Below are 11,568 nucleotides of genomic sequence, written 5' to 3'. Positions count from 1 at the left end.
GTTGTCTCGGATTCTCCAGCATCTGCAGTTCCTACTATCTCTGATTCGATTTTAACCTTTTCCAAACTTGTCCCCCAGCCCCGCGCCCCCTTCCTATTGGTCTGGAGTAGCCATCAATCACCGGGTCCCAGCTTCCTATTGGCCCAGTGCTGCCGTCAATCACAGGGTCCCCATGGTGAGCTGGAGCATGCGCAGGGTCAGTATGAAGTCGGTGTTGGGCCGTCACGTTTGACGTTGCCGGCGGCTGAAGCCTTGCCGTTTGACCCGTAAGTAACGGAGCTGACCGCCGGATCGGGCGGCAAGCTTACATAAACGCTCGGTAGAAGCTGTAAACACGCATGCAAAACTCCCGGTTCCTCTGTTTGCTCTAAACGGGGGAAGGAGGAGGCAGTCACCAGCCTCCCTCAGGCCCGAGTTGACGGCCGCCATCTTTATAAAAGGCAGCGCCGTGAGGTGCGCATGCGCTGCCCAGCTGTAGGGGAACAAAAGGGAAGGACCCGGAGGGGGGACAAGGCAGGAGATGGTCAATGTTAAAGATGTCCTGGAGTCAATGGTGATGCTAATAGTTGATGTCAAGTAACGAAGCATCGGTTCGCATTGGGTGTTTATGCAAGAACGATGAAAGGCCTGCCTCAAATAAAAAATCAAGGTAGAAATTTCTCTGAGCGAGATATAAATAGGCATGTGGCAAAACAATAAATGAATGAATGAATGAATGAAAATGGGTGACAAGGGTTCACAGCTTGAAATCTGGTGAATGCAGTTTTGAGTACAGAAGTACTTATTGGAAGTTGAGGTGCCTGTTTCTCCACCCTGCATGAAACCTCACTGGAATATGACTGCAGACAGAAATGTCACTATGAAAATAAGGTAATGAATTCAGGTAGCGTGCAGCTGGTAAGTCAAGAGTTTTGCTTGAGGATTCAGTTGAGATGTTCCATAAAGTGGACTTCATTCTACGATTGGCTTTTCCAGTTCAGAGGAGATTCCATTGTGAGCAATAGTTAATGTTGAAAGAAATGCACTGCGTTCCCCACGCAGATGGCCTAAAAGCCCTCCACTTCTTCCTCTCCCGCAGGCCCAACCAGTCCCCCTCCATGGACACCCTCATCCGCTTAACCAAACTTGTCCTTACCCTTAATAACTTCTCCTCCAACTCCTCCTACTTCCTACAGACTAAGGGGGTGGACATGGGAACCCTCATGGGCCCAAGCCATGCCTGCCTCTTCGTAGGATACGTGGAACAGTCCCTCTTCCGCAGCTGCACTGGCACTATCCCCATCTCTTCCTCCACTACATCAGTGACTGTATCGGCTCCGCCTTGTGCTCCCACGAGGAGCTTGAATAGTTCATCAACTTTACTAACATCTTTCACCCCAACCTCAAGTTCACCTGGACCATCTCTGATACCTCTCTCTCTCCTTCCTGGACCTCTCTGTCTCCATCTCTGGTGACTGCCTCGAAACCGATATCTATTTCAAGCCCAACGACTCCCACGTAGACTACACCTGTTCTCACCACCTTCCCTGCAAGAACGCGATTCCCTTCTCCCAGTTCCTCCGCCTCTGCCGCGTCTGCTCCCAAGATAGGGCGTTCCACTCCCGAACATCCCAGATGTTCTCATTTCAGGGACTGCAACCCCCCCCCCCCCCCCCCCTTTCAGTGGTTGAAAATGCTCTCGACCGCATCTCTTGCGTTTCCAACACCTTTGCCCTCACATCCCCTCCCTGCAACAAAAAGAAAGAGAGAATACCCCTTGTCCTCACGTATTACCCCAGTAACCGCCAGATTCAACATATCATTCTGCGCTACTTCCACCATCTGCAATCTGATCCCACAACCAAGGATATATTTCCTTCACCACCCCTATCTGCCTTCCATAGGGACCACTCTCTCCACGACTTCTTCATCTGCTCCACACTCCCCACTAGCCCCACCACCACCGGCACCTTTCCCTGCAACTGCAGGAAGTCTACACCTGCCCCTACACCTCCCCCCTCGCCTCCATCCAAGGACCCAAAAAACCTTCCACATCAGACGGATGTTCACCTGCACATCTGCTAATGCGGCCTACTGCGTCCGCTGCTCCTGATGTGGCCTCCTCTACGTCGGTGAGACCAAGCAGAGGCTCGGAGACCTCTTTGTAGAGCACCTGTGTTCTGTTTGTGACAAACAACAACACCTTCCAGCCGTGAACCACTTCAACTCACCCTCCCACTCCCTGGACAACGTGTCTGTCCTGAGCCTCCTCCAGTGTCACAAATGACATCACACGGAAACTGGAGGAGCAGCACCTCATATTCCGCCTTAGGAGCCTACAATCCAATAGTCTCAATGTGGACTTTACTAGTTTCAAAATCTCCCCACTCTCAGCCTTATCCCATGACCAACCTTCCCTCTTGTCCTTGCCTCCTTGACCTGACACAACCTGTCCGTCTTCTCTCCAACCTATCTGCTCCTCCCACCTCACTGACCAATCCCGACCACTGCCTACTTGCACTCACCTATCACCATCCCATCTACCTTTCCCAGCCCCACCCCTCCTCTCTCTATTTATTTCAGAGCTCCCTTCTGCTTCCCCCATTTCTGAAGAAGGGTCCTGACCCGAAACGTCAGCTTTCCTGCTCCTCCGATGTTGCCTGGCCTGCTCTGTTCCTCCAGCTCCACACTGTGTTATCGCAGGTAAATAGAACATAGATCATAGAACATTACAGCGCAGTACAGGCCCTTCGGCCCTCGATGTTGCGCCGACCTGTGAAACCAACCTGATGCCCATCTAACCTAAACTATTCCATTATCATCCATATGTTTATCCAATGACCATTTAAATGCCCTTAAAGTTGGCGAGTCTACTACTTTTGCAGGCAGGGCATTCCACGCCCTTACTACTCTCTGAGTAAAGAACCTACCTTGACATCTGTCCTATATCTATCACCCCTCAATTTAAAGCTATGTCTCCTAAATTGCTAGTTCACTTGGAAGGGGTTTTTGAGGCTTTTGTGAGGATGTAAAAGGGTATCTATTGCAGCTCATTGAGAAGTTGCACTGTTGGCGGTGATGGAAGATTATACCAGGGTGACATTGAGGGAATGGCTTCTTCAGTACGCTGACAGATGATGTAAATACTGTTTGATTTCTGTGCTTCAGGACCCAATCCAGAGAAGGTTCACTGGGCTTATTCTGGGATGAAAGAGTTGTGTTTTCTGGAAAGATGTACAGGTTGGGCTTGGACTCAGTGACGTGTAGGTCAAGGAAAAATGGTCTTGAAATAGGATTCTGAGATGGCCAATCAGGGTAGATGCGGAGAGGGTGTTTCCTCCTTTGTCAGGTTTTGTTTAATAATAAGGGATTTCTTCTCTTGATGGGCCGCCATTAATGTTTAGCATTCTTTTCTATAGAAAGCAGTGGAGGCTGGATTATTTCTATTTAAGGCTGAGTTAGGCATCTTTTTGTTGGACAAGGGAGTCAGTGTTCATGGGGTCAAGCAAGAAAGTGGAGTTAAGGCCACAACTGTGATCTTAGTGGATGGCAGAGCAGGCTTGATGGGCTGAGGTTTCTGTTGATTCAATGAATGATGTTTTTTAAAAAGTGGGAGAACCATTAAGTAATTATCAGAACTTTTTGCTCTCGTTGGAGATGCGATGCTTCTCTGTTGAGCTATGTCGCTTCTGTCCCACTCTGAGAATGCCTGGGATTTGTAAACTCCACCCTCCATGGGAGCTTATTAATCCATTGCTGGCAGTGACCTCAAAGTTGACAGCTCACCTTGGGCCTAGTGATTGTCATCAGTCCTAGGCTGGAAAGAAAAGAGGCCATTGTTGGCAGCTGAGGAGGAATGGCTGTTCCTCCAATTGTTGAGAGTAAATGAAGGGTGGGAGAACTCTCAGGCCCCAGGAGATGGATGAAGTGTCCCATAAAAACTAGAATTGTCTGTTCTTATAGATGTTTATAAACACCTATTGCAGGGGATTGAGCGGACGAATTGCAGACAAAATAAATCAAACCAAACACTACATCGAGATCCTACAGTCTCTCGATTCGTCAGGGCCTGAATATTGTCAGCCTTTGACCGTGGGAGGAGAATTGTTCGTCTGTCTGTTTGTGGGAAAATATTTCAATGATTGATGCGACGAGAAGAGCACCCAGAATCTAGTTTACCCGAGTGCGAACTGAGTGTGGGAAGAGCTTTAACCAGTTACGCAGCCTGAAGAAATATCACAGTGTGGAGAAACTGAACACGTGTTGTGCATAGACAGGGCTTCAGTTGATTGTGCAACCTGGAGAGACAGAGGGACACCCGTGCCACATGGAAACCGTGGAAGTGCGGGGACTGTGGGAAAGAATTCCGAAGCCCCTCTGAGCTGGAAGTTCACCACCGCAGTCACAACGGGGAGAGGCCATTCATCTGTTCCCAGTGCGGAAAGGGATTTGCTCAGTCATTCAACCTGCTGACACACCAGCGAGTTCACACTGGAGCGAGGCCGTTCACCTGCTCCGAGTGTGGGAAAGGATTCACTGATTCATCCAATCTTCTAAGACACCAGCGAGTTCACACTGGAGCGAGGCCGTTCGCCTGCTCCGAGTGTGGGAAAGGATTCACTGATTCATCCAACCTTCTAAGACACCAGCGGGTTCACACTGGAGCAAGGCCATTCACCTGCTCTGAGTGTGGGAAGGAATTCACTCAGTCATCCCATCTGCTGAAACACCAGCGGGTTCACACCAAGGAGAAACCTTTAACATGCCCAGACTGTGGGAAATGTCATAAAAGTTCCAGGGAACTGACGTGCCATCAATGTTCTTGCAATGAGGATGAATCATTCAGGTGCTCCCACTGTGGAGCTGAGTTCAGGCAATCATCTGAACTAACTGTACACCAGCAAATTCACACTGGGGAGAAGCTATTCACCTGCTCAGAGTGTGGGAAGGCATTCACTGATTCATCCAGCCTTCTGAAACACCAACAAGCTCACGCTGGCGAGAGGCCATTCATTTGTTCTGGGTGTGGGAAGGGATTCGGTCAGTTTTCAACCCTGCTGAGACATCAGCAGATTCATGAGCAACGACAGGAGTTGGATTCTACCTGTTAAGCCACATCCAGGACTGAACGTGTGTGTCTCATGGTTCAGAGCTTCAGGACACTGAATGTATGCTCCTTTCACAGCTGTGGTTAGAGTCAGGAAGAACAATAAATGTGGGAAAGGAACTGCCAAGTCAGAGATTCATGACAGACCGTGATCTGCACCTGACTGGAAGCAAAGTGGCAGGTTTACGGTTCCAGGCTGAAAGTGACCGTGGTCATTCTGGACTCAGGATTTCAAATGTTTTTGTAATATTCCCAATTCAGCTATTGCAGGACAATAACAAAGACTTGGATTAATATTGAACTTTTCACACAGTACAATAATACAGAATGCTACACAGGGATTGATCTTAGGTGTATTAAAAGGAGGAGTGGGGGTTATAACAGCAGAGTGAGAAAATGTAAGAGATTGGACACAGTTTGAGGAAATAAGATGGCAAGACAGAGAGATCCGGGCAGTTGATAGCAATTTTTAAAATAATTACAGCAGCTCAAAACAAAAACAAACCTTGAAGGTGCTTGGATCTCAGTAAAGGGATATCAGTAAAGTCAAAGACTGAGATTTAGTGGCCTTGAAAATAGGAAGATTAGGACAATGAATGACACACAGAACATGATATGACTCAGTTAGGTGAACAATGATTAAAAGCTGAGAGGCATTAATCAGATAAAGGACCAGGATAAAAGAGACCCTCCCAAGGAACAGCAGAGAGGAAGCAGAATCAAATCCGACAATTCTGGATATCATTCCAGATTGGAAGCTGCTGGGGCTGTGTACCCTGGGTAGACCATAGCTAAGAAGTGTTTTCAGTCTGGGACCACACCTGGGTGAGGAGCTTAGAAAGAATATAACACAGGCTTACCTGATTGATATCTGTACTCCAAGGGTTAAGTTATGTGGAGAGGTTACAAACAACAAGTAATATAGTCAATGTAGTTGGCATAGATAACAAATAGATTCACAGTTGGGAAACAATGGGTGGGCGTAATATATTATATAGTTGGAGGAAGGAAGCAAATGTACTGTAACCAGATTTGCAGACAACAAAAATAGGAGGCAAGGCAGTTTGAGAGAGAGAGAGAAATACAGTTTACGGAGAGATGTCAATTGGTTAATGAAGTGGGCAAAAAGTTGGGAAATGGAGTGCAATATGTGAAAATGTGAAGTTGTTCATTTTGAAAGGGAGAACAGAATGTTTATGTAAATGGACAAAAACTGCTGAAAGCTGTAACACAAAATGCGAAAACTAGCATACTGATGGAGTAGGTAATATTAAAGGCTAATGGAATGTTGGCCCATATTTCAGGGGTGGGATGGGGCGTTGATGTATAACAGTTGGGAAGTCTTACTACAACTGGACAAGGTGCTGATGAGGTCATCTCTGGAATACTGCGAGCAGTTTTAGTTCCCTTATTTAAAGAAAGATATCATTTCATTGGAGGCATTTCAAAGCAGGTTCACAACTATGATCCCTGGTATGGAGGTGTTGTCTTACGAGCAAAGGCTAAACAGGTTGGGACCCTACTCACTGGAGGTTAGACGAATGAGAGGTGATCTCACTGAAACATTTAGGATTCTTAATGGGCTTGGCAGGATAAATGCTGAGAGGATGTTTCCCTCATGAGAGAGTCCAGGACAGAACGGCCTACTCTCAGAATAAAGGGGTGTCAGTTTTAGATGAAGATGAGGAATGTGTTCTGAGGGTTGCCTGTCTTTGTAACTTGTGGTTGCAGAGAGCTGTGGGAGCAGAGTCCTTGCGTATATTTAGGGCTGAGATATACTCTTAATCAGTCAGAGTCAAGGATTATGGGGAAAATGCAGGAAAGTGGATGTGAGGATTTTCAGATCAGCTATGATCCTATTGAATGGCAGAGCAGGCTTGAGGAGGTGTATTCTATTTTGTTCCTATTTTTTATGGTCGCATGGTCAGAGCCACAAAGAGAGAGGTCCTTCGGCCCAGCAAGTCTATGCTGGTTCTGTGTCGAGCAATCCGGTCTTTTTTTTTGCTCAAGTGACCATTCAGTTTCCTTTAGCTATTCCTCCTCCCTGTCGGTCCGTACCTGCTGTTGCCATGATCTGGAGAGTGCAGAGTTCAGGCCCCGTGCACGTCAGGTATTTGAGTATGACGGTCCAGCAAACCTGGGCTTGTGGGTTTCTGGCAGGTCAGGGTTGGGAAATCTGACCAGCCTGAGAGGCGGTGGCGTGTGTAGATGGGGTGTCTGCTACTGTACGGGGGCTCTGTGTTCAGGGGGGCTTTCTGTTCAAGTGGAGGATGGGGCCTTTTGAGTCTCACACTAAATAAAAGCCAAGAGAACTGCGGATGCTGTAAATCAGAAACAAAAACAGAAATTGCTGAATAAGCTCAACAGGTCTAGCAGCATCTGCGGAGAGAAATCAGAGTAACATTTCGGGACGAGTGACCCTTCTTCAGAACTGCTTTTCCTGCAGTTTCTATTTTTGTTTTGGGCTTTTGAACATCTCTCAGTGCTTGGGGAGAGGGGCAGAGGTGTATGTGTGTTGAAGAACAGCATGGAGTTCTGAGACAGTTGCTTGAGCAGGGTCAATGGGGTCACGGAGGCCAGCGATGGGAATTGACTTGTTAAAGATGTGCATTGGAAGCTAGACAGTGACTTCAGTCTTTCCACTATTTAACCAGAAGACGTTTCTGTTTGTTGAGGACCGACTGGCAGAAAGATCAGGGCACTGTGCAACTCAGAGGGGAGCTCAGTGGTGATGTTCACGTACACATGTTCCCCAGACCCTCTCTCTTTCTTTTACTGTTTTCCCTGTGCTGCTCAAAAATGGCCAGATCCATTCAGCTCAGTTTCAGAACCTCTGTTTATGTGGCTTCTCTCTCACCTCCCCGCCTTTTTATTTTTCTGTTTTTAAATCAGTTTTGCAGAGTATTAGTAGAGTCAGGAAACTCAAACGTCAACGTCAGGATCTGACCGAGTCGCCCGGTTTCTCGGCTCCTGGACGTGATCAGACTCAAACATGGCGTTGAACAGCGCTGTTCACAGTGAGGAGAAACGGTACCTGTGCTCTGTATGCGGGCAGGCCTACAGCCGATGGTCTGGACTGTGGAAACACGAGCACAGTCACACCCTGGGGAAGCCATGGAAGTGCGACGACTGCGGGAAAGCGTTCGGTTACCCATCGGACCTGGAAGCTCACCGGCGCTGCCACACCGGGGAGAAGCCGTTCTCCTGCTCCACGTGCGGGAAGGCTTTCGCTGGGTCGTCCACCCTGGTGATCCACCAGCGGCTTCACACCGGGGAGAGGCCGTTCACCTGCTCCGACTGCGGGAAGAGGTTCACTCGGTCGTACAACCTGCAGGAACACCGGCGCGTTCACACGGGGGAGAGGCCGTTCACCTGCTCCGACTGTGGCAAGACATTCACTTGTTCGTCCAACCTGAAGAACCACCGACGAGCTCACACCGGGGAGAGGCCGTACTCCTGTTCCGAGTGCGGGAAGGCGTTCACTCGGTCGGTCAACCTGCAAAAACACCAGCGGACCCACACAAACAAATAAATCTTTTCAACGTCCCGGTGCAGAAAATGCCGCAAAGCAACATTGCATCGAGTCTTTTCACCATCAGATGGGTTTCAGGCAGTCGGCTCAAGTCGCTGTACGTTAGCGAATTCACACGGGGGAGAGACTGGTCAGTATGTGGGGAGGAAGTTACCAGTTTGTCCAACCTGCTTGAGACACTCATGCATAAACTAGTAGAATAGGATTCTGCTGTTTTTGAAACAAAAACACGGTTTAGTCCTATTTGTCATCTTGTAGTCTGTTTCTGCTGATGGCAGTTTAGCGTTAGGGGCTAATATTCTTGACTAAATCTCAAATAAATCAGCTTTGTTTTAAACAGTGTGGATGTGTCTTTTAAATGTTTGTAATGGCTTATTTTCTTTTGAAGGGCTCTGCGTCTCCCCATCTGTGTCATCCTCACCTCTGACAGCAAGCGCAAGTGAGGGGCGTGAGGGAATACTCCCCACTTGTCTTGCATGGGTGAAGCCCCAAGCGCAGTCGAGAAGCTTGACACCATCCAGGGCAAAGCAGCCCCCACTTGATTGGCACCACATTTGCAAGCATCCACCCCTGACGCTCAGTCGCAGCAGTGTGTACTATCTACAGGATGCACTGCAGAAATTCAGCAAAGATCCTCAGACAGCACCTTCCAAAACCCCTGACCACTTCCATCTCGAAAGACAAAAGCAGCAGACACCTTCAAGACTACCCCCCCCCCCACCTCAAGCCACTCACCATCCCGACTTGGAAATGTATCAGCTGTTCCTTCACTGTTGCTGGGTCAAAATCCTGGAATTCCCTCCCTAACAGCATTGTGGGTCAACCTACAGCAGGTAGACTGCAGCGGTTCAAGAAGGCAGCTCACCACCACCTTCTTGAGGGGCAACTGGGGACGGGCAATAAATGTTGGCCAGCCAGCGATGCCCACATCCCATAATTGAATAAATTAAAATAAACAAGCATTAAGAGCTCATGGAGTTTCTTTCTCAATGAGATTGAGACGATTTGATCATCTGCCTGTGCTACTTCCCTCCCTCCCACTAGCTTACTCGGCTGTACTGTCTGTGAAATTTTTCCTTGCTCCAGCCCTGAACTCTCTGTTTTCTCCGGTTTGCCTCCCATCCCCTCTTGTGCCCTTTCAGAGCTCACTTTTTGTCGACGTGATCCACCTTCTACTCCCTCAGCCTCATTCGCATTAAATGCCTTTCGGGGCAGCACAGTGGCTCAGTGGTTAGCATTCCTACCTCACAGCACCAGGAACCCGTGTTCGAGTCCACCCTCGGGCGACTGTCTGTGTGGAGTTTGCACGTTCTCCCTGTGTCTGTATGGGTTTCCTCCGGGTCCTCCGGTTTTCTCCCACATCCCAAAGATGTGCAGGTTAGGTGGATTGGCCATGCTAAAATTGCCCATAGTGTTCAGGGATGTGTAGATTAGGTGGTTACAGGGTGATGGGTCTGGGTGGGATGCTCTGAGGGTCGGTGTGGACTTGTTGGGCCGAAGGGCCTGTTTCCACACTGTAGGGGTTCTGTGATTCCACGAACTGACTTCCTGTTGTTGGCTCACTGTTTTCTATCTATTCCGACACTCAGACAAGGAGAAAGGGCTTCACCCAGAGAGTGGCTGTGCATGTGGAATTCTCTGCCACAGAAAGCAGTCGAGGCCAAAACATCAAATGTTTTCAAGAAGGAGTTAGATACAGTTCTGGGGGCTGAAGGGAATCTAAGGGGTAAAAGTTTATTCATTGGATGAGGGCATCACTGACCAGGAAGCATTATTGCCCATCCCTAATTGCCCAGAGGGCAGTTGAGAGTCAACCACATTGCAGTGGGTCTGGAGTCACACGTAGACCAGACCAGGTACGGATGGCAGATTTTCTTCCATAAAGGAAATAAGTCAACCAGATGGGTTTTTCCCCAACAATTGGCAATGGGTTCATGGTCATCATTAGATTCTTAATTCCAGATATTTTACTGAATTCGGACTCTACCATCTGCTATGGTGGGATTTGAACCCAGGTCCCCAGACCTTATCTGGGTCTCTGGATTAACAGTCCAGTGATAATACTACTAGGCCCTTGCCTTCCCCTGATCCATGGGTATGGATCAGCCATGACCATATTGAAAGGTGGAGCAGGCTCGAAGGGCCTCTCCTGCTTCTTCATTCCAGGTCTCTGTGTACTACCTCTCTTCCCCATGCATTACATCCTTGAGAAAAGGCCCTTCATCTCACTGCCCTTGCAAACTACTGCCTCACCTCCACACTCCTTTCACTTTCCAAAGCCCTCAAATGCTTTGTTGCCTCCCAAATCTGGGCACGTCGTTCCTGGAGCTCCCATTGCACTAGGACAGCTCTTATCGCAATGACATCCCATGTCCATGTGACAGAGGGAAACTAATCCCTGTTATCCTTCTCGACCTGTTGGCATCCTTTGATGTGGCCTTGCAGAATGACTGCAAATACATACCGGTAACTAATAGACATGTATCAATAAAAAAAAAAGAGGATCCTGGAAAGATACTGCAGGTCCATCTCCCTTGTTATCTGTTGTATAATTGTACCAGCAATCAACAGGCTCCTGGTGAAATCCTTTATCCATTGTGCAGTGAGTTGATATAGAGTCATACAGCACAGAAACAGATCCTTCGGTCTAACTTGTCCTTCCCGACTGAGATTCCCAAACTGAACAAGTCTGATTTGCTTCTGTTTGGCCCATAATCCCTCTCAACTTTTCCTATTCATGTACCTGTCCAAATGTCTTTTAAATGTTGTAATTGTACCAACCTCCACCATTTCTTCTGGCAGCTCATTCCATACACACGCACCCTCTGTGTGGAAAAAGTTGCTCCTCGGGTCCCTTTTAAAGCTTTCCCCTCTCGCCTTAAACCTATGCCCTCTAGTTTTTGGGACTCCCTTAACCTGGGGAAAAGACCTTGGCTAGTTACCTTATCTC

The 11,568-nt window shown here is 48.2% G+C and overlaps 1 protein-coding gene across 1 annotated transcript in view; it reads left to right on the top strand.

Annotated features, from left to right (window-relative positions):
- LOC109917471 (zinc finger protein 850-like) overlaps positions 1 to 8,939 on the top strand; it is a 36,144-nt gene extending 27,205 nt beyond the window's left edge. Inside the window, exons 5-7 of the mRNA XM_048619092.1 lie at positions 79 to 266; positions 4,271 to 5,085; positions 8,071 to 8,939. Of these exons, the coding sequence (XP_048475049.1) occupies positions 79 to 266; positions 4,271 to 5,085; positions 8,071 to 8,618 (1,551 nt within the window). The 3' untranslated portion in view covers positions 8,619 to 8,939. The remainder of the gene's footprint in view (positions 1 to 78; positions 267 to 4,270; positions 5,086 to 8,070) is intronic.
- Positions 8,940 to 11,568: the final 2,629 nt, after the last annotated feature.

This window comes from Rhincodon typus, chromosome 42 (genome assembly GCF_021869965.1).
Source record: "Rhincodon typus isolate 14 chromosome 42, sRhiTyp1.1, whole genome shotgun sequence".
Taxonomy (NCBI): domain Eukaryota; kingdom Metazoa; phylum Chordata; class Chondrichthyes; order Orectolobiformes; family Rhincodontidae; genus Rhincodon; species Rhincodon typus.
This window is presented reverse-complemented; position numbering and strand designations above follow the sequence as displayed.